Source organism: Epinephelus fuscoguttatus, linkage group LG20, assembly GCF_011397635.1.
Source record: "Epinephelus fuscoguttatus linkage group LG20, E.fuscoguttatus.final_Chr_v1".
In the NCBI taxonomy this organism is placed as follows: Eukaryota; Metazoa; Chordata; class Actinopteri; order Perciformes; family Serranidae; genus Epinephelus; species Epinephelus fuscoguttatus.
Window position 1 is genome coordinate 20,187,600 of NC_064771.1, and position 24,473 is coordinate 20,212,072.

A 24,473-nucleotide genomic window follows, 5' to 3' on the forward strand; every position below is an offset into this window, starting at 1 on the left:
GGAAAAACGTCTCATTCAGCGCTAATAGTAATCATAATAACCATCACCATTAAAATGACAAGCCAAAATCTATTTGTAATGATGAATTGAAACCCTGAGTAGAGTAAGCTGTTTAAAAAATGAAAAATAATGTAACAAATTACTACCTGAGTAAAAAACATTCTTTGGTGATGAGTGAGGCTCATCTGGCCTTCAACTTTTTGTTTAAAACTGCAACAGTCACATGTAATAGAGCAGACAGAAAAAAAACAGTCATTAGTCATCCACGTACCAAGTAGGACTAAACAATTATCCTCAGATTTACACAGTTTAACTGAGCACTGATACACCTACTAAAATCTTGTTTTTGCTCCCTCCCCAGTGACTTAAATTCTCAGCTTGCACGCTGCAGCAAATTACAGATGTAAAGCTCACTTCAGACAAAAGATTCACAACAAGACAAAACAGTTTTAGAACGTTGCAGAGAAAAGTTGCAGCAGTGTGACCTGATGGTGTCATCTGCAACTCAGCTGGTCAAATCGCCAGTGGCTGGTTTTAGAACACAAAGCTCGTCACCTGTTTCTACAGCCAATCAGCTTGTAGTGAAGTTCGATGGTTCAGTCATGACCACAGATGGCTGGTTCGCTTGCTGCACCAGGTCCTCTGTCCCCACTGAGCCCTCTGTTGCTGTTCTCATGATGTGCCGGTGTTGGATGGTGGGTCACTGCTGCTGCTGCTCACTGTATGTGTTTATGCCTCCCACACTAGAGCTTAGATTCTTTGCCTGAGCCAGGCTGTAATTTCCCGCCACTATCCTCGGGCTCAGACAGGTCGGGCTTCTCATAATAGACCTAGGCTATGGAACCAACTACTTAACACACCAGGGTGTTGGCTTCGTCGAGTGTACCAAGTGCAGCATGATGCTGGTATATGACAGCAAAAAGACGGGGACCTTGACACTTAAGAGGCACATGACAAAGGCTTGCCATGGAAAGAAAGACCAGAGTCAACCTTCAATGTCCACGTTCGTATCCTTAAAAATAATGTCTGGTGTAAACCGGGCTCGGGCTCATAATTACAGTTAAAGAGACGAGCCGGGCCAGTTTTGGACAGAACATGTGCGGGCCACACACGTTCTCATTGACTGATTAATTAGCACTGATTATTTATATTATTGTAGTGTATTTATTATGAATACAGTCCATCTGATGGTCATTTTATGTTTTTCGCCGCTTCATCCCTACTACAAATACTACACTACTATCACTATCCTCATTCATGCTTTAAGAAGCTACAAATTATATTCAGCCACAAAATAAGCCTGAAAAGCTGGAAGTCAGAGAGGAAGTACAGAGAGTTGTTGCATAGAGATGATACACCATCTAATCTAGTTGCATTGGTGTGAACCAGCATGTTTTTAGAACGGTGCAGAACATCCTTTCATTTTGAAGTTACAGTTTACTATATGTAAAACTCTCCACAGTATGAACAGTGGTTACATAAGTCTCAAAACCAGCCACAACTCAGCCCTGAGCAGAGTGACCATCCTCTATTGACCAATCAACAGACTGCAGTGTTCATAGCTCCACCTTTTAGTACCAGATCTGTGTGCTAGGTACCTCAGCAGAGGGGGGACCAAAAATGGGGACAGTACGGAACGGTTCCATTGGTACCATCCATAACTTTTCACAGTGGAAATGGGAAAAAAGTGTACCAAACTGAACTGCTCTGTGGAAATGGAGCTTAATTCGTAAAATACTAAGCAACCAAAAAAAGCCAAAATTATGATGGAGGAAGATGTGGTCATCCTCGGGCAGAGGGCGTACCCCAGGGGAGAAGAGCCCACAGCAACACCAACTATTGCTGTTAAGTTTTGTTAAAAGGAATGGGACGATCTAAAAAACTGACGTTAAAGATCAAAGTGCTCTACAGATATTTAGCGTCTTTGTTGTCACGGGTGGGATAATGTCCTGTCCTGTCTCATCCTTACATGCACTCACTTTATGCATTCATGTTTAGATCCAGGTAGTTTACGATCCGACTCTGTCGAGTGCAAAAACTTTGTAGCAAGTGTTATTTTCAAACCAAAAAAACAAGCAGAGATTTGAATAGTTTCTTGATTGTTTTGGCATTTCGATGCAGATGGAGTGCTTGAACGATCTGAAAACATGACAGTCAATGCATGTTGTTTTCACACATAAACTGTGGCTCAGTGTGGATGTGGTCTGAATCAGCCTGTAACTGTACAAAATGGTGAAAAAATCTTATTTACTCTGCTGCATGAGCCATTTCGCAAAGATGGATTGCGTGCCCTTCCTGACTTTCTCACTTACCTAATTGATCACAGGTCATCAGAGTCACTCTCTCCATCTCTCTCTGTTTGTGTTCTCCTCGTCTCTCCTTTTTTAAAAGTCAAATCTTCAGTTACCCTCACATGAAAGTCAAATGAAGACATTGGATGGAGTCCCCCCCTCCTGCCCTCCCCTCTTTCATCCTTCTCTTCTCCTCTGGCTTTCAACAATTTCCTCTTTCAGCTCCTTTTTCTCTTCTCCCCCTCATCATCCATCTATTAGTCTAGCATTAAAAGAAGTTTGTCTCCTCTCCTCCTCCTCGCTGACCCCCCCTCCCCCACATGTCAATTAAAGCAAAAGGTAAAGTTTAAGGTCCCTCTGAGGAGAGAAAATGCTGATTTGAATACTCTGACCTTCTCTCACACACTCCCTCGCACACAATATGAAGGGAGAGAACAAGTGGGAGGAATTTCGAGAGAAAGAGGAAGGAAGAGAGATGTGAGAGGTGTTCAGGGAGCTCTTATTACCTTAACAATTGTACTGTGTGTTCATACACACTTCTAGAAAGGACTCTTGACACATACACACTCACAGACATGCACACATATACTTAGTCAATTGCTCTCTAGACCTTGACAATTAGTGTATTATCTTTGTGCCCCAAAGGTCTTTAAGTCTGAAAATGGCTAAAAGTAGTTTGGACATTTTTCTGCTTGACACTCCATTATATTTCGCACGAGCAGGAAGAAGAGAGAAAAAGAGAGAAGGTGTGTGAGCTACAGACAGAGAGGAAGACAAGGAAAGAAAGAAATAGAAAAAGGAGAAGAGAAGATTGGAGTGTAGTCGCCTTCTACGGGCCCATTAATCAGCATCACTCGAAAGGCCTTGGGTTGTCTTCATATGCGTGCACACACACACACGTCTGTGTCCCCTATTATTAAATGTCCCGTTGTGAGAGTGTCAGACTACAAAGTGCCTAATTGGCTATTTGGCCAGTGAATCCATCATACTGCCACAGATTGAGGGCCCTACAAGCTGGTGCAGTAAACCAGCTCCACTGTAAGGACACTGTGCATTCTACTTGCAGGATGCAACTTAAACTTTGGTGCAGGACAGTGTGGTGTTGTCAGATGGACTCTGTAGTACTGTATTAAGCCATTGCTATGTGAATCAGCTCATGTCTCTGCCATTACATACTGTGTAAATTACCACTGCTGTAACAACATTAATAAAGATAAAAGTAGTAGCCTATAGAATAAGGGTGGTGTTAATGTCAACAAATCCCATGAAAAGACTCAAAACCAACAATGTGTCTCATTCATGAAACGTGAATTTGTATGTAAACTGGTGCAGTGGTTAGCATGTTGCCTCACAGCAAGAGGGTTCCTGGTTTGAACCCAGGGTAAGTTCTGTGTGGAGTTTGCATGTTCTCCTCATGTCAGAGTGGGTTTTCTCTGGGTACTCCGGCTTCCTCCCACAGTCCAAAGACATGCAGGTTAATTGTTGACTCTAAATTGTCCGTAGGTGTGAATGTGAGTGTGAATGGTCGTCTGTCTCTATAGCCCTTTTTAGATAGGAATTGTGCAAATTTACAGGAAAGCCCAATCAGTCTTTTTTCAGCATTGGCAGTATAAAAACAAAATCGGGGAGTGCGGCAAAATGCTGCCTACCTACTTTTGTTCATACAGAATGTGCCTTTTTCGGGGCAATGGGGGGCGTGAGCAAGTAACAAAATGTGTAGCTCAGCGTGTGGCGTAAACAGTGACGTGGGAGGGCAGCCGTGGCTGGTCAGGCAGCGATTCTCTCGTAAGTTGGCCCGTTCTTTACCGTCTCCGTCATCTGACGGTTAATGGCCTCTTCATTTGCGAGGGCAAGGAGGGCACGTAATTCCTTGTCTCCTCAGTTGCTTGTCTTTACAGTGTCTGTCAGGTTTGCGTTTCCCTCTTGCTACTAGCTGCTCGCTAATTCCTGCTATCAGCTGTTTCCTGTTTATCCACTGCCAGTGGCTCACACGTGCGGCGTCATCAACAGCTCCTCCCACAAGTCTTCAACAGCCCCTCCCGTTGCGGAAGGCCGCCTCGGTCTGTTTAAACTGAAAGAGTTCTGCCAATATGACTATCCTACGAGGAGGAAAATTGGGCGCCTTGGATCAACTCGCCAATCCGGCTCTGTGTGTATAAACGCTCGCAGCTGGCCGACAAAATGGCCCAACATTCGCAGAAAATCTGGCAGTGTAAAAGGGGCTTATGTGTCAGCCCTGTGTTAGTCTGGCGACCTGTTAAGGGTGTACCCCGCACATTGCCAAATGTCAGCCGGGATAGGCTCCAGCCCTTGCATGACCCCCAACAGTGTTTACGCAGAAGGAAATTTACGTGTATTTCGGCATTCATCAATATGTTAGTAGCTCCGATCTTCAAGATTCAAGAGGCATTATGAGACCTAATCTGAATGCCAATGTGGGTGTCGGTTTCTGCCTGTCAAGACTATAATGCAACCCTGGAGTTTAGGACTGCCCCCTAATAGTTGACCAAAGGTCATTCAACCAGAAAGATCATTAGTTGGCAAGATTTCATTGGTCACTTGGTTGCAGTGAAAAAAAAACAAGTTGGAGGGAAACAGTGTGACTATCTTACTTGTTGTTAACCTTAACGGTGGGTTATTGCCTACATTAGACCGCCTGCATTAAGATGTTTTAATCGTGGTTTAATCTGACAACAGTGACGAACAATGCTGAGGCTTAGGGCAAACTGACAGACAGGTCTCTCTGATGATGGAAGCAATGCACTCGTCTGCAGCAGAGAGCTGTGACTGGGAGGAGCTTCCTATAGCTGGTGTGATTTTTTTTTGTGTGTGTATACTCAAGTTTCACATAGAGCTATTTTTGTTTAACTTTTTGGATGGTTCTCACAACAGAGGACACGGAGTTAACAGCACCTATTACCTCATTACATGGCCTTTGATTTACCTGTCCCTGTCACATTACTAATAACACCTTACATTGGACAAGTTTTTCTCTTTCTCTCTTTCTCTTTCTTTGTTTGCTCATGTTCACAGGTTGACAGGATGCACCTGTGAACCTATAGTACCTATAGTAATTAGCACCTCCATATATGGTGGTCACTGGCCATTCATAGGTAGGGATGTATGCTAATTGCTGACAAGCATTAGTACTGAAGTTTCTTATGTGCAAATCCACTCACAGATTTACTAACATTTCATTAGAGACCCAGTGTGTTTATTGTTCTTACAATACTTTTCAACATCTCTATGTGGCCTCAAAACCATACATTCAGATATGACTGTTTGGAAATGGCCCACATACATATAGTTACAGCTGGGCAATGCAATTTTAAATGAACATTACTCAGTTAGGAGTAAACAGTGTATTTATTCGAGACTATTTTCAACTTTGGTTTAATATGTATTAGTCAGAGACACTTCTCATTTATTATCTTTGTGAAATCAACAACTCCAAAAACGTTGTACATGTTAGACTAGGACTCCCCATTGGACGCAAGACGGAAGTGAGATTTGAGCGGTGCGTAAGCATCCCGTCATCCAATCCACGCAGACTCCATCTTCCGTATACAGCCTTCTGTCGTCAGCAATTGCTGAGAAGCTGAGTGGACAGTGCTAACCTGCCTTCACCAGGCTGACAGCAGAAATTTACTAAACCAAAAAAGTTTTCATCTCGGCTCCATGGAAAAGAAATCAACAGGGTTTTTTATGTATTGATGAATTGATTTTATTTACTCGCCCCCCCCGTAGTGTGTGAGGGGAATCTGCTTTTAGTGAAACAGGCATGCTCTCAGACAGACTGGGAGCCTTGTTAAATCAATGTAGATAGTGTTAATGAGTTCAGAACACATATACAGCAGGATATTTGTATGATTTAAACAGCTGTCTATGCAGATTAAGCTTCATTAAAGTCCAAAAAATAGACTTGAAGTTTGATAAAGTGCAGGGGCCATCTCAGGAACACAAAATCAGTTTGGACTTGTACATTTAATAAAATGGAAGCATATCTGACACTCGAGGGATGGATGTCAAACACACTTCCATAAACGCTTTCAATGGGGATTGGCTGTAAGGTGGTAAGGATGGAGATGGAGCGGTGGCAACAAATGGCATTGTCATAAGCCACAGATTGTCTAAAAAAAGTGAAGCCAATGTTAAAGTGCCTTAAACCTGCATTCTCTCTAATGGCCAGCAGGGGCGACTCCACTGGTCCACTAGTCTGATTGTATAAACGACAATGAGAAAATTACCCTACTTGATTTATTACCTCAGTATACATTTTCCTGATGAGTTCATGGTCTCAATTGCTATTTTCAGCTCTTCCTCCACACAGCGTGATGTTTATTTTGTCAATTAAGGTTCAATTTAGAGTAAAATAGATGATAAAGTACGGTATGCATTAGGGCGTGGCTACCCTGTGACCACTGTGACATGTCAATCAGCTCCACCCTCTTTGTCACCCTTTTTGTCTGTGGAGGTCTGGATAAAGTAAGGACAATAAAACTGAGGATAAGTAATGTGACTGACGCCGAGCAGCTTGAGCTGCACTGATTCATACACACACATCATACGTCACTCCCCATATGTCATCTACAAAACACACCCTCCCAATTTGGTAGTCTATTTAAGCTGCAAAATCTCCCCAGCTCTCCCTTTGCCTTGTTAATATTGCTGCTGCCCTGCATCAGGACTGCTGCTCACTCCCCGATATCTAAACATATCTGCAGGGAACGATAAGGCCAGAGGCTAGACGCCAAACTCTAACAATGTTTTGCTGTTGTATAGACATTTAAAACTAATGCTATACTCTTCTTATTTCTGACAGCAGGATGGTGTGGGTTTGATTGACTTGAAGAAACATGTCACCAGTGTGGCTTAGGGATGTGTTGGTATTCATCTTGGGACAATGCAAGTCTGTGGTACAAAGAAACACTTTTTAGTAGGATCAATTAATTGTGGATTAATTTTCACAGGGTTTGAAGGCAATGAGGAAACTGTTGCCAGGCGTATCTTTTAATTGCAACAACACAGAAGCAAGCGTAGCAGCTTGGTGTTTAAGGGGGAAAACACACCCTGAGTTTCTGGAACTGGCAAAGTTTCTTAAGCTGGCAGACATCAGTGGGTTCCCATCTATCACAAGAGGTTGCTGAGCAATTGTCAAGACAGGCAGGGATTACCCTGCAGAAAGCCAAAATCATATTTTACTCCAAAGAGGATGAATCCACAGCTCTGGCTTTTTAACCTTTTTACCACCCGGCATTCTACCACAGGGTGCTCGTACAATGTAAAACCTCCACAGACAGCTACTACTATGAAAAGTAACATGAATCTTTTAGTGGTCATTCGGAAAATAATCCACGTACAATGCATGGTATGAGAATATGATGTCTCCATATTTGGGTGGGTGTTAAACTTTGGCAGGTGGCCACGATATCAGGCAGATAATAAACTCTTAGATGTGCCGTTATGGAAAAATGATGTGCTTCAAGCCCCCCTGATGCAAAATGGAGCTTACTGCATCTCCTTCTCTCTCTTTGTGTCTGTGTGTGTGTGTGTGTGTGTGTGTGTGTGTGTGTGTGTGTGTGTGTGTGTGTTTTCCAGCACCGCTCACAGCCTTCCTTTTCATTATATCAGAGCTCATTCTACTTTACATATATTGGCATTCGGATAAACTGTTTTGTCAACTGTGAGCTCTTAACCTCAAATTACTTGCATCACCGTGTGCCCTGCCAACCTCAATAGCCTGTTGTCACCCCTATGATTGTCACTCTCCCACACACACGCACACACACACACGCCGCTTTTTCTCTTTTCATCCCGCTGTTGTGAATCGGTTAGCTCTCCCTCATTTTCCACCTCCTCCCAGTTTCCTCCTTTAAAAGTCAAATCCTCGATCAGTCTCCCTCGCTCTCTCTCGTCTGCTCTCATGAAAGTCAAATTAAGAAATTGGTGACCTCTTTCCCGCTCCTCCGCCCTTACTCTAACAGTTTTCCATGCTTTTGATGTTGGAATCGAAACAGTGAATGACATTTAGTGTAAAGATAGATTTGTAATATGGCTGCTTAATTTTATAATTGCAGTTACTTTAGTCAATTTTGAGATTATTTCTAATTATTTGAGATTATTTAACACCAGGGCTGTCAGTATGTCAGTTGAATCCAATTTCGTTGTTAGCTCACCTAGCTAATACATGCTAAGTAGTTTGTTGATAGCAACAATATTTTTTGCCAACATTAGATATCCAGCAAAAGCCAGAGTCTGTATTATATTAAGTTGCAGAAGGCAGAAGATAACGTTACCCCAGAGCCTCACTGGGCCAAGCCTGTCTTCCTCCGAACAGCGTCAAAGTGAGGAGCACTCACTCTGCAGCTCCATCTGGGGACCAAAATACCCCCAGAAATACACAACACACTCACTGACAGCAAAATGACTCATTCATAAAAAAACAACTGCTCAACTCCGAAGTCAACCGAGGGGTCTCTGACTGATTATGGGCATCTTCGGCTTTCAGGGGAAGGTCCTATTTACCCCTGTTACTCATTAAATTTGGAAACATGCATTTATTGAACTTTTTTTTAAAAAAAACTGAGTGAGCTAACCATGCCACAGCCTGGTTGAGACAGTGAGTTTGGGCTTTTGGGAGGGAGTAAAGCCGCACCACTATGAAGGAAAGGCGCGCGCTGGATTTATCACACAAAGCAAACCAAGCACCATTGCGAAACAGAATAATCGTTTTATCTCGTTGTTTTGTTTTCATAAATGTTGGAAGCCAAAATCATAATTGAAAATAAAGTTTAATTCGTCACCCAGCCAAGTTTTAATGAATCCCCTCCAGACATTCACAAACATGCTGTAACGCTTCAGTAATCAGTTGATTTTGTTGTATTTTCCGTCTTTGTTGGCACAGAATTGTGACAGATTCCCATCTAGCCGTCTAACAAAACAAAAGCTAATTAAAAGTCTAGTGTGTAGGGTTTAGTGGCATAGTGGTGATGTTGCAGATTGCAGCTAACTGAAACTTATCCCATGAGCAAAGAGTATAGGTGAACTGTGTTGACTGATTTGAAAACACGAATGGCTTCATCTATAAAAAAAACACAGCAGTTCCAATTTTTAGGAGGTTATAAACTAGGCCTGTATCTGACGCAGAATTATTGCAGTCAAATCAGATTCAGCAGTTTAAAACAAATATTTGATTTTTATTTTCTTTGTTTATTTTTTTTTTTTTTTAAATGTATTTATTTATTTTTGAGCTGTACCTACAGTGTAGGCTCTGAGTCGACGTTGGGGTCTATGCCTAGCCTGACGCACACTTCCCTAGAAATGTAACTACACGTCACAGCGACGCAGACCTCCTGTCTATTTTTGTAAGCTGAAACCGTTTCCCTCAGTGGAAACAAAGCTTTTTTATTTACTTTAATTTCACAGATAAGAAACAATAAATTGTCAAGACAATAAAGCCTCCACAAAAATAGCATTTTAAGTCCTGTGTGTGATTTATCCTGGCTTCTTATGAGCGGAGGAAATCTCTGCTAGTCGCTAGGCTAATTTATACAGTGTAAAATGCCGTAGGCTTGTGCTAATAACGTTAGCATGATATATTTGTTTGGAAAACGTTTTTAATATAAGACAATTGTTTTGTCAGTGAACCTTGTGAGTTGTAATGGAACCAAACTCTGTGACATTACCTTTGTTAAATGTTGCTGTTGTCCCTGGCTTCATATGAGTAGAGGAAAAGTCCGCTAGCCGCTAGGCTAATTTATACAATGTAAAATGCCACAGGCTTGTGCTAAAAACATTAGCATGTTGTATTTGTGGGGAGAATGTGTCCAGTTAAAGACCAATGTTTTGTCTGTGAATGCTGCGAGTTATAGTGAAGCTGATTTGTGTACTTGTGTTTAATGTGTGTTTTAAATCAACTAAACTTTACAGCACTTCACCAAAACCCTGCTGCCAACTAGTGTTTTGGAGGTGTAACTGCAGAATGACCCAGACACACCACTGCACAAGTATAAATGCTCACAATGGCGTAGGCTCTGCATAGAGCTGATGCACAAGTATAAATCCCACTTGAGTCTCGAACTGACGATTCACATCTCCGACTTTCAACGAAGAGCCCTATTTTAAACTAATGAAAACATAGTTAGAAACATTATATTTCATATCTGCTTGTATAACCCCATAAACTCTACACACTGGACCTTTAAAACAACTGAGCTGTCCTCCGTAAGAACTTCCACCTGACCAATTAGTGTTCTTTTTTTACCCCTATCTAACATTCATAAGTAATTTTCACATCTTTCTTAAGTACGCACATCTGTGCAAGTGTTCCTTTTAACTTGTCAAGAGGAGGAGCAAAGTGGACCATCGGTGAAGAAGTTTTCAATCTATTTTCAGAGTGAACAGTTGAAAGAGACTGGAAAGCCAAGACCCGAGTGCAGCTAATTACTGAGCAAAAATGGGCTCTTTAGTTAGTTACATAAGGGAACTGTTAGTAAGAGGGACAAATAGAGTGAGTTAGTAAAATTAAACCTCGGTGAGATTTGAAGATGGATTCATCCTGTGTGCTTTGATAATCCATCAAATAAAAAACTGTCTGACACCGGTCAAAAATGTTAAAAGGAACACAAAATTCAGCTTAGGAGACTGTCTGACCTGACCAGAATAGTAACACAAATGTCTCTGTGTGTGTTTGTGTGTGTGTGTGTGTGTGTGTGTGTGTGTGTGTGTGTGTGTGTGTGTGTGTGTGTGTGTGTGTGTGTGTGTGTGTGTGTGTGTGCGTAGACCTCCTCTGCAACCGTGAACATTGTGGTGACAGATGTTAATGACAACGACCCGCTGTTCGATTCTTCACTGCCGGTGAACCTCACTGTCATCGAGGAGCGGGATCACGCCTATGTTGGACAGGTCAAGGTAGGAAGATACACATGTACACACACACACACACACACACACACACTCTAAACAATGCACAGAGAAACAGCAAACACACACACACGCTCCCTTCTTTGCTACTCCGACACATAGCTACTCTCTCAAATACATTTTGATGTATATGATATAATATATTTGCACATGTTAACATGAGAGCATGTGTTTGTATGTGTTCATTATGCAAACATTCATGGCTGTGTGTTTGTTTGTGTGCTTTCCTCGCACTAATCCTTTGTTATAATGATGGGCCATGAACAAAAAAAGCCAATTTAGATAACAGTTTATCTCATTGTATCAATAATTCCAGGCTGCACATCTTACAATTAAAAAAGACAGAGCATGTAGAATGAGATTACACTTGTCTCATTTTTTTCTCTTGCAGTTTATATTGAAACGGGTTGCTCCCCTCTGTTTGTGACCGTGGCACAGATCAGCATGTCTCACTGTGAGCGATCCTGACACACAGACCTTAGCAGACAGACATAATTACTTTAAGTGTAGAGATGCCTTTAAGACTCATCTAAATGTCTGCGTCCTCGCCTTCGCAGTCTCTCACTGCACATACAGACAGACACGCAGCAACACAAAAATTCACAGAGGCTCTAATTAAATTCTGCTCTTATCTGTTACACTGGGGACCAGAGATCACTAACATAACTCTGTAAACCTTGGTAGCTTTGTAATTAGCGCTGTGTGTTATTGTACTCGGAGGACTGCGTGTGCACGCGTGTGTGCGCATATTTCTGGGTGGACAGGATTTGAGAGAATGGTGTGTGAGGACGGAGTCTATTTGGGTTGGATGCTTTCCCCATATTAAATAAATGTTACTGTCTGGCAATGCTCTCATTCCCTGGAACACTGAAGTTTTTCATCATAAACAAAGTTTGATTTTAAACATAGAACTGCGGATTATTCATCAAAAAAAAAGTGTTTTTCTAATTTTTTTTAACTTTACTTTTTAAAGGGCCAGTGTGTAAAATGGGTTGAAAACAGTGATATCAGTGGTCAAATTCTAGATTGCAGGGCTCACTCGCTCACCCCTCCTGTCGGGTAAATGACGGTGGCCTCGTAGGGACAAAAAGCCTTGCACACGAGTTTTTCAGGAGTAGGTCTATCTAGCGACGAGGTGAATGTTTATTTAGAAATCTAAGCCATGTTACAATATTGTAATGAATCCCTCATGTGCAGGAGACCAGAGGAGCGTTCGGGAAAAAGGCCAGTTTATTTGAGCACTCCAGAAACTCCGGTAACACTCCAGGGAGTAAAAGACTCCGTCCCAAACTCTGACTCTTCTAGCGTAACAGACAAACTTCATACACACATACTCGTTTACCATACCGAGTGGGGACCCCCCTCCCCTCTCTGCTCAATCTCCAGCCCGCACACTGATTGACAGCGTAGCCGGTAAACAGAGCTCAGCTGTTTATTTAGCCTAGCAATATCTCCGGACTATAGTAGCTGCAATGGACGACTTTGAACGCGATTTTGAAGAGTTTCTTGTAGCGGACACAGATCCAGAGCCATACCTGTTTGAACCAGAGCATACAGATGTGGAACTCCATGTGTTTGATGCTGAGCGGGCGAGAAGAGAGGCTGAATGCACAGAATGGGATTTGGTGCTACTGCTACCATCGTTGGGGAAATATATCATCAGGAGGAAAAGCGCCGCAGAGAGTGCATCACAAGGAGTGAAGTTGCATCTTCTTTTCCTCACAGATGACGGTTCAGGTTCATTCTCTGCTGTTGCGTGGTAAGTGTGGTCCATTTGCAAACTTTATAACTAAAAAAACTTTTCACTACTCTCTATCTACGAACTACTAACACTCTCTGCTATTTCCTCCTCCTTCTTCCTTCCTTCCGCTGTCTTCGCTGGTTTATTTATATACGCGAAACGCGTTCTCTGGCTGGCTAGATTGTCCACTCGGTCTGCCGTACATACATGGCGGTGCAAGATGGCGACCTCTCTAAAGCAAGGCCCTTGCTATATACATATATATATATATATATATATATATATATACAAAAGCATAATTATAAGGCTACGAAAACCAAATGAATTTTATTTTATAGCGATTATACACTTGTATAAACATATTACTGGGTAGAATATTCAGATTCAGATTCATCTTGACAATAAACCATGCCAAATATTACACAGTGGCCCTTTAAATTCCCAAGATTATGTACTTTTTTAGTAGAGCAATGATTCCTCCTAATGGTGAAACAACATGTCAGTAATGACCAAATCATTAGATCCTTCACTTTTTCATTTCAATCAGGAGACACAGAAGAATGAAGTAAATATAATATTTAACACAGAATATGAGTGTACAGATTAAAAGATGATTTGTGCTGATTAAGATTTAACAGAAGAATTGGTGCTTGGACACCAGAGGGAGATATTTTGTGTCTTAGGGACATCTGAGCAGCAGCAGGATAAATCCCCCCATGGAGTCCACATGCTGCTGTAGGTGGTGGTGGCTGATGACTCTGAGGCTGCTGACTGCTGAGGTGTATGAGGATGATGAATCTGTAAAGACTAGGTGGTTATAGGGACATCTGAGTGGCAGCAGGATCAATCCCTCCATGAAGTCCAGACACTGGTGGTGGCTGATGACTCTGAGGCTGCCAACTGCTGAGGTGTATGAGGCTGATAAATCTGTAAAGACTAGGTGGTTACAGGGACATCTGAGTAGCAGCAGGATAAATCCCTCCATGAAGTCCAGACACTGGTGGTGGTGGTGGATGATGACTCTGAGGCCGATGGCTGATGAGGCTGATGAGGCCGATGAATCTGTAAAGTCTTGGTGGTGATGGGGAAGTGGAGGATGCGCAGGACTGCAGCTAGAAAGAACCATATTTAGAGCAGTAGATGATAGGCTGACAGAGAAGGTTTGTCTATGTGCTATTTGTTGATTGTGAATCGGCTGATGACTCCATTGACAGACCCAGACAATGACACCTAGAGATAGAGAGTGAGCATGCGTGCAAGGAGTGAATGACAAGTGAATGGCGAGAAAGAAACTTACAGCCTGAGCATGAAAAGTGTTGTCTTCATGACTGAACTTCTGCCAGAGCTTCATTTACTGAACTATACACAGCCATTTTAGGATGTAAAGTAAGTGCTTTAACTGAAACTGTGTAGCTGAAAAGTTGATCCACTTTTTTGGCATTATCATGGCATTTTAAAGTTGGACATTTTTGCATTTCGCTACAACAGTTTTCTGGCAGTGTTCTTCAGGTTTGGAGAATTCTTGCAGGTATTTTTGGCTGGACCCAGTCCTGTTGTCTGTGTGTATATACAATGATCAGTCAAAGACAAATATGAATAAAACTTTAAATAGTAAAGACTAATGAATCCAAGAATTTACGCTGTGCTACAAACACCATCTGCGCTGAGCATTGCCAGTTGGGCATTTGTCTTAGCGCTGAGAGTTGAGAAATGTTCAACTTTGGGTAAAAACACTGCATTAATCACTGTCACTTCAGCTGTTCATTCACAGTGGAGGGACAAATACCGCAAAGACAAATCGTCTGATCTTAAATGTACAGCAACAACAATGGAGGAGAAATCTGTCAATATACTGCACGTATACCTTGATTCCTCTCATGACTGCACACAGACCAGTTAATGCTCTTTTCCTGTATGCTTCAGCCTTCCCCTCATCCAAAGCAAGTACTTTACCTTTTGCCAACATGTTAACTTCCATGGATATTCCATATCATAGCAACCAGATGCAACCAAAGTGTCTCAGGTGAAAAAACGCGGCGCCTCCAAAGCACCGTCAAACGCTCCCAGCGGGGCGTTTCCTGTGGAGCGCCTGGCATTTTCAGCTGGGAAAAAGTGCTTTTGTGGACATGGGGTCTCAGACTAGTGCTGCTATTAAAACCTCCACAGATGCAATAAAGTAGTGTTTCTGCTGGTAATGTTTGACCGTGGCTAACCAAAAAACTGTACTTACAAGATGTCACTACTGTTGTATGAAAACAAGAATTGAAAAGAGAGGAAGAGGGAGTGAGATGGCAACTGGATCAGAGCAAGAGGTGTGACCAATTATCATAGTTTATAAATATGCAACACTGTAAAAATACAGCCATTTACTGCATGTATATAACGCAGACTGCAGGTATGCATTCAAACTACGCTGGACCTGTTCATACAAGTCAGCTGCAACTCTGTTTGCCGCTGTTAGTAGAGACTCCAGTCTGCAGTGCAGTTCAAATACTTCACTGATAAACCAGATTATTGTACAGTAACACTGGACCTCCTGATCAAATAATGTTTTTGTATCACATTGCACATCTCTCTTGCAGCTGGGTTGTACAGTATGTTAAAACATTTATTCATTTCCGTAACCGCTTATCCTGTTAGGGGTTGCGGGGGGGCTGGAGCCTATTCCAGCTGACATTGGCCGGGAGGCAGGGTACACCCTGGACAGGTCTCCAGACTATCACAGGGCTGACACATAGAGACAGTCAACCATCCACACTCACATTCACACCTATGGACAATTCAGAGTCACTAATTAACCTGCATGTCTTTGGACTGTGGGAGGAAGCTGGAGCACCCAGAGAAAACCCATGCTGACACAGGGAGAACATGCAAACTCCACACAGAAGGGCTTCCCTGGGGTTCCAACCCCCACCCCAAGTGTGAACCAGGAACCCTCTTGCTGAGAAGCAAAAATGCTAACCACTGCACCACCATGCAGTTAGCAATATTAGCAGTTAGCATTATTGAATTAAAAAGAAAGGCTACAACCCTCCAAATTTTAGAACAACCTTCAGTTGCCAGATATATTTAACAATCGAGAGCTATAACCAAATCACACATCCTGTTATACAAATTACCCACAAGTGTCAGCTTACAGATGTAATAGCAGTTACTTTATATTTACGGTATGTAGCTAACTGGATTGAACTCTCTCCAGGGGTCTATCTGAATTCAGTGGGACACTGAAAGACAAAAACCCCTCTAAAACACCTCAATATTTTTATGCTTCAATGGAGTCTACATCACCAGGAATCTAATAATGCACTAATATTATGATAATAACCATAAAAAAACATTGTTTCCCTTCCCACTACAAATACAAGTGTATTACACACACAGCCTGTACCCAGTAGTAACAGGAACAGGAAACACTTAAGTTTAACACAAAGTTTAAACTTTTCTTTATTAGTTTATGAGGGTTTTGTTTTTTTTTTTAAACAATACCTGGTTTTAGGTATGTCCTGCATTCATGCTATTTGCAAAAATAATAAAAGCAATAAATACATTGAAAATGAAATGAAATGAAATGAAATGACAGTTTTCCTGCTGGGTGCGCACTGGAGATTGTCCTGCTGTAAAAATGCCAGTAGCAACTATTGGATCAAATTCACAGTTTTTTAGTGGATCAGGCCTTTCCCTAGATGGTGTGGGTTTTTACTAGGTTTTCTGTTATGTTATGATTCGATTAGCTAGACTTGTTTGTGATGTGGCAACAGCTATTAACTAACATTAGGGACATTAATAGTCTCCACCACTTAAGCACTGCTACTGATAAAATATCCTTGGGGAAACACTAAAGTCTGCAATAAATATACTATAGAGTTAAAAAATATATATACTAAAAAATGATCTCATATATGAGCATCATGATCTCTCCTCAGCGCTGTGGGATGCATTTTCACCTGCATCAGCACCCTCGTCTCCACTTACCAAAAAGGGTCTGGACTCGCTCCAGACCTAATAACTGACTCATGTATTCCCCAGACAGGGGTCATGGGTATTCTGACACTTTGATAGGCTCTGATCTTTAAAGATGCTCCCTCGGTTGCACGCTTGCTTGGATTTGCTCCAAGCTTAATTCATAGCCTTTATACACCAGTGTCAGGGGGTCTTTGATCAGTCTGACACTTTGCCAGGTTCTAAATGTTAATCATGCTTCTTTGGTTGAATGCTAGGACTACTCCTGAGATAAATATGTGGCCCTTATAGACCAATGTCTGGGATAAAATCTCAGTTAAAAACTCTATATCTTTTCCTGTTTGGACAATTGGGCACTATACCAAACTCTTAAACCCAACCTTATCCTTAAAGAGGACATTTCATTCCTAGGATCCCAAATTTCAACTTTCGCTCAGACCTTTGGGCGCATTCCAAATTCAACATCCAAATACCCACCCTAATCTTTAGAGAGGGCACTTGAAAGTATTCCAATCCTGAACTTCCTCCCTTTCAAGGACCCTTGGATAATTTCCAAACCAAAACAGACGGTGTGATCCCTCAGCGGGCAGTGCAAGGCACGACTCTGGGCCTCATTCCAAACCAGGGTCCCTACTTGTAGGTATTAAACAGATTTCCGGAAGAATGAATGGACCTGACCTTGGTTTGCTGATGCTGGTAAGGTAGAGCGAGATGGGAAGAGGAAAGGAAGTGAGACATGCATGGGTGGCAGAAAGAGATGGACGAGAGACACTGGGGAAGGGTGATAGGTGTGAGGGAGAAAAGAGGGGTGACGACGGAGCTAAGGGAGTGCAGCTGCACTCTTAATCTGACTTTCATGAGTTTAAGACATGGTTTCTATTTAAAGAGGTGAAAATGCATTAGAAACAGGAAAGACTGGCTGAATCCAGAGAGGTCATATGACCGTCAAAGATTATAGTAGGTCAGAAATAATGAAAAAAGGTGAGCACTTCATTTGCATGACTCACATTTGCAGCTTCTGAAGTGATTAAATTGTAAATATTTTCCTTAATGCTGACACTGTCACAACTGGAGACACTATGGACGAGGCTTCATCACAGGAGCTGCAGCAGCACCCCATGCACATGCTATTTGGCTTCAAAATCAACCATCTTATATCAAGCTAGCTGCCTCCCAGAGTACCTCTTCATCAGTTTGCAATTTGGTTCATCCCTCCACGGCAGCCATTGAAAAGGATTCCCAAGCTTTTCTCCCAGTCCAGCACCAGATGAGTTTGCTGATTTGCGCGCCTTCAACCACAGAGAGGGGAATGAATCAGTGAAATCACCTGCTGCAGTTGTTAGCTGGAATAAAAAATTGCAGACTGTTTGTCCTTCATGGCATGATTGCCTGTCCCTACAGCACAGTTGTTTACTCTCAACATGTACAGTCAGTGGCAGTGCGCAGCCCAAAAACATGTTGGTTAGGACCAGCTGTGAATGGTTTCATACTGAAGATCTTCAAGGGGGAAAACCTTCAGAAAGTAGAGCATATCGATCTCTCTTCAGTGTCTTTGATCAGGCTTCAGTTTTGAACTGACCATGTTTCCATTTACCACAACAGCATTTCACCAGAAACAAAGCACCGCTCTGATTTAGTTCATCCTAGAAAGCCACTTTTACCACTAGGACGCACAGCAGCAGTTAATAAAAGAAAACAAACAGGACATGGAATGCATGATGATTTTCTTGTTTTTATATGAACAGATCAGCATTCACAAGCTGCCTCTGTAGACCAGTGTTTTTTGTGTGTGACAACATGAAGTGATGAGATCTCTATGAATTTTCACTGAATAAAAATCTGAATTAGTGTAGAGCATGGGAAAATAAATGCATTTTTGTGAAGCACAAATACACTTTTCCTCATTACCATTGTGTTTATCATCACGCAAGCTTTCAGATTCATATTGTAACCCCTTGTGAGAGTACAGACTACCAGGTTTAGGAACCACTGCTTTAAACCAGGTCTGGATGATACAGGCTGTAAATAATATTGCAATATTTTTGGCTATATTGCAATACAAGATGTATCACTCAATATTCTGAAATCTCCTGTTTATTGTAGACTATTAAAATACTATACTAGTAAATAAATACTGTTACAATAAACTTAAATAGAGTACAATTATAATAAAGTTAAATTATGTACCATTATAAAAATGTAAAGTACTAGTGTATTAAAGTTATTAAAAAGTTAAATAAAGTACTCTCATAATAAAGTTAAACAAAGTGGTGTTATAACCTCGTTAAATAAAGTAGGCCTACTGCTACAATTATGTTATACAAAGGTTAAAGCACTGTTTTAGTAAATAATGATGATATTAAATAAATGAATAAATAATAGCTAAATAATAAATTTAAATACATAATAAAGTTAAATTAAGCACAATTTTAAAAAAGTGACAGTACTTTTGTGAAAAAGTAAAAAAAAGGTTAAATAAAGTACTGTCATTAGAACTTTTTACAAAATAGTGTTATAATAAATTTAAATAAAGTACTGTTATAATATTTTATGAAAAAATTAAAGCACTGTTTAATAAGTATAAATGATAAATAAATAAATGATAGTGAAGTTAAATACATAATAAAGTTAAATAAAGTACTGTTTTAGTAAAGTTAGAGGACCATAATTATGTTAAAGCACTGTTTCAGTGAATATAAATAATAATCAATGTTTAATTAATGAATATTTAATCAAATTAGATACACAATGAAATTAAACAAAGTACTGTTTTAATAAGGTTAAATAAAATACTGTTATAATAAAATTAATTACTGTTGTATTAACATTAAATAAAGTATTGTCATTAAAAAGTTAAAGCACCGTTAAAATGAAAAATAAATAATAATAATAATAATAATAATAATACATATTTTATAAATAAATAATACAGTTAAATACATAATAAAGCTAAATAATGTGCTGTTTTAAAAAAGTTACAGTACTGTTTTAATAAGGTTAAACAAAATATTGTTTTAATAAAGTTAATTACTGTTGTATTAAAGTTAAATAATGTACTTTTAATAAGGTTAAACAAAATACTGTTTTAATAAAGTTAATTACTGTTGTATTAAAGTTAAATAATGTACTTTTAATAAGGTTAAATAAAATACTGTTAAAATAAAGTTAATTACTGTTGTATTTGAGTTAAATAAAGTACTGCAGTAAAAAAAAAAAGTTAAAGTATTGTTGTAATGTAATGTAATAATCAAATAAATCAAAGCAGAACCACTGGTATTTTTTATTGTGAAGCACCTGGCTCATCTCAAGGCGAAATTCTTGATGTTTTTTGTTGTGAACTTGAGGCTTCCAGTAAATAATTGGATGTGAGATGTTAGCAGTTAACGAAAAGTTGAACCGTTACACCACTATTAAATGTGAGGATTTATCCGCTGTCCAGTTCATATATTAACAATATGTGCATATCGCAGTGGTGCTCCATGGTTGCAAAATGTGACTGTATGATTATAGTCTGGAGCCCTGCAGATACAAAAACACAAGCTGCACCTGATCACACGCCGTCCCCCAGGAGTGAGAGGTCTAGATAAGTGGGGGAGTGTGAGTGTGTGTGTGTGTGTGTGTGTGTGTGTGACGTATGATGTTTGTGAGTCTTTTTTCATTTTGTCTCTGAGTGGAAGAGAGCAAGAAAACCAAAACACCAAAGTGAGTCTCATGGCAGTGGCATAAAAAAAATGACATGACACTTTATACTCGATGTTTGCGATACAGACATTTCAAACATCACACGTGGAACAAGCCACAATACATCAAGCATAATTGATATATCACCCACTGCTATTTTAAACCACACCAACGCAACACAAAAAATAAAGTGCATATATATGTCTGTAGAACACATAGGTGATAAATGTGTTGTTCACATGTCACTGGGATGTTTACAGTAAAGTTCCAATTGCAGAAATGTAGTGCAATATGTGACGCTACACCGATCTGCTGAAATGAGCACAAATTTACCTGATGGGAAACAGAGCTGAAAAGATAAAATAACAGAGACTCAAATACAGAAGCAATCTCACGCACACAATGTAGGAGTAAGACACGAGTGATGGCTTGTCTGTATTTGCAACTTACAGAGAAAAGACTCCCCCTCTGTTATAATACCTGACTATATCATGTATTGGCACAGCGAAAGAAAGAAAAAAAAAACCACCTCAGTAATTTAGTTTCAGTTGCAGGTATGTCTATCGCTGTATCCGGGAATGAAATTAGAGGTGGAGGTGAGAAAGTGATGAAAAGAGAAAAGAGAAAAAAGGGAAATTGGAAGAATAGAGGTACGAGCACCCGAACACAAAAGGCAGAGCTAGCGATTGTGGAGATGGAGTGTAGATTTCAGGCTTTAAGCTGTGTGTGTTGAAAAGCAGCAGGCGCAAAGAAGCTAAGACATTAATTCTATTGTGTCTCCGGCTTTTAACTGTCTGGCAATGTAATCATAGCGAGGGGAAAGACAGTGAGGGAGGGATAAGATGGAGGAGAAAGAGAATAAAAGTGGAAGGATAGAAAGTCACACATGCCCAGTGCCTAACTCCAGGAACTGCAGACATCAATATGTTTGACATCCAGATGATTAATCCATCACACTATCTAAAGGATTTAATCTACTCTCTAAAATGCAATGCTATGACAACTTTACTGTTGGCAGTTTGATATTTGACTGGGAAACATTATTGTCCATAAAGCCTTCCTTCAAACATCTGCCCCTTTGATAATTTACATAGGCAGAGGAAAATTGCTCTCCATTTATCTTCTTTTTTTCTCAATCAGTTCAGTTGGCTGACATGACAAGGCTAAATCTTTCATGTCATTACTCAATTTCCAGAAAATGTTGCAAGATTGACACTTTGCACATTTGAGTGTGCCGTTAAGTTATTTTTGCCTTTTGAGAAACTTGTGAAAGAGCATGTGAAGGTGCATGAATACTCACTGTCAATGGCAGCTTGGGAATTTCTCACTTAAAGAAATAGTTTGATATTTTGGGAAATATGCTCATTTACTTTCTTGCCAGGTGTTAGTTAAGTAGAGAGATACCACTGTGTTATCTGTGTGTTAGGCTTTAAGCCTGATTTATGGTCCTGTGCTACCTACATCATTGCTGTGATGCCGGCGTGAACCCTTCTAACTTCTCCGTCACTCCATTTCGTCGCGGTGCAATTCACCGCCAGAGTGGTAGGGGGCTGCATTCCTTTCCTGAGTCGTTAACGTCGTCTCTAGTTGATTCTTTGTTTAGCTTCTGGCTTTTCCGGTCACAGTGAACAATGGCGACCGAGAGAGAGAGAATCTTGCTGGAGTTGGAGTTGTTGGATGTTGAAGAAAGTATGTTAATACTGCAACATCTATATCGCAACAGAAGATGTTTAAAGATGGCGGGGATGGCGCAATCTGGAAATACGGAACCAGAAATGCGTTGCTACCAAGCAAACCAATCACTGCCCTCTCGGTCTGCGCTGGGCCTCTGTCGCCTCGACGTGTAGTTACATTTTTTGGGAGGTGCATGTCAGGCTACGCCGGGGGCTGCGGCAAGCCTCCTGCGTAGCCACGTACCCTACAATGTAGGTACGTCGTTGATTTAACGCAGGACCATAAATCAGGCTTTAGCCAGCAGCTGGTTAGCTTTAGCATAAAGACTGAAAACAAGGAAACAGTTAGCCTTGTGCTGTCCAAAGGCAACACAATTCACCTGTCAATAGGGGTGGGAATCCCCATGCCAACTGCAAATCATTTCCCCAAAGGAAAACTTTGTCACTGTCAGTTTTACCTCATAAGACAAAGTTTTCAGTCTGTTCATCTGGCTTTAATCATGTTTATTGCAACAAAATGCGATGCAAAGCAGACCTGCTAACTGAATGACACACCCATGTTAGAAGTGTTGTCTGTTACAACCACAATGCCCCATTCTTGTGCTGCATTTTGCAGGAGGTCTGCAGTGTTTGCTCCGGTGTGACTTTCATATACTGTTCTAGTTTGGAGAACGTGAGACAGCAGTCGCCAGTCCTCTGTGAGATAATGTGACGTTATAGTCACATATGAATCCACTGAACTTGAAGTCCAGGTGTCACAAGTTAATGCCACCCTTCATGCTGTATTCTTCAGTGAAAAAATGTTGGAGTCGCAGACAAAGAGTGTTTTTAGCATGTAACAAAAGCCTTCATTTTCAACAACGTTGTATGGACGCAGATCTTTGTGCATGAAGTAGGTGATGGACTGTGCTATTGTCTTCACTCTCTCAGAGTTGGATGGTAGTTGGAAGGCATTTCTCAATCTGTGTTCTTGCCTGGACTTGTATTCTTGGGGACTTGTGAAATGTCAAAAGTCGCAGCCCAAGTACTGTTCCAATTCAAAGTCTGCATCCAGCCAAGTACAGTCCAAATGCCTGGATGTGAACTTGCTCTGCCCGTTCCATCGGGGATGCATCTGGAGGTGACTTGTGTGGACTTTTGACAGCCAGGTATCCCAGAGTGCATTTCTCACAGACCAGCGGCAATGGCGGCCATCCTTGAGAGTTTGTGCTCCTGAGTCGAACTTGCCAAAGTCAGAACTCCCAAGTGCGCAAGTCCAAACTTGGCGTACTTGGTATTGAGTATTGGTATTATTTTTTTGACTGAGCGGGTTTAGCGTTAGATCGGCCGTCAGTGGCTAATGCTATCTCTGTATGGTGGATTGTGAGATGAGCCCTCATGTTTGTAGTATTCCCGAAGTATTAGTTCTTGTTTTCTTCTGTGTTAAAAATCCAAAATAAGTCCAGCTGTTTAATCTAAACACCGACGACACACCTCTGATTTCTTTCTCCGGTGCCTCCATCTTTGTTTTGATGAACTTCCTGCCAAATGCCGCTGAGTGAGACCTCTGCTGACCTCACCAGGAAAAAAAATATCAGCACCATCTAGTGGACAGAAACAGCAAGTGATTTTATTACTCTATTACCAAAAGTCGTATTAAAATGCACATTTGCAAAAATTAATAATATACATGATAAAAGATCCAAACTTTACGTCTGTGTATCGATACAATATCGCCACACAAAATATTGTGATGCTACGCTATATAGATTTTTCCCCCACCCTTGCCTGGTAGTGCATCCAAAGCTCACTAATTAACTCGTCACATGTTATTTTGTGTACTTGCACATATACATAAAATTGAAAAAGAAAGTAACATTTTGTGGGGAGAAAAGAATCATGTGAAATACTTCACATAGTCTTATCAATAGTCACATTTAAAAAAAACAGACAAAAACAAAGACTGCATAATTCATCAAAATTTCAAGACCAAGCAGTGATACATAATTGATAGAAATGTACAATTTACAGACAAGTTTATGTTAACAAGTTGACATGCATTACAATGAAATTATCAATCTTTGCTAATTAGACTCTAACGGCAATGTAGATGTTGATTGAAGTGATGAAAGTAGGCTGTTCCAAACAGATGGTCCTCTGTATTCCAATGAATATTGATCAAGGGTAGTTGGACGACAACAAGGAAGATTAAAATCCTCCGAGTGT

The 24,473-nt window shown here is 40.7% G+C and overlaps 1 protein-coding gene across 1 annotated transcript in view; it reads left to right on the top strand.

The window, feature by feature from the left end:
- The window catches only part of LOC125881273 (protocadherin-15-like), a 363,072-nt gene that overhangs the window by 187,201 nt on the left and 151,398 nt on the right, over window positions 1-24,473 (top strand). The window contains exon 20 of the mRNA XM_049564361.1: window positions 11,073-11,201. Within this exon, the coding sequence (XP_049420318.1) occupies window positions 11,073-11,201 (129 nt within the window). The remainder of the gene's footprint in view (window positions 1-11,072; window positions 11,202-24,473) is intronic.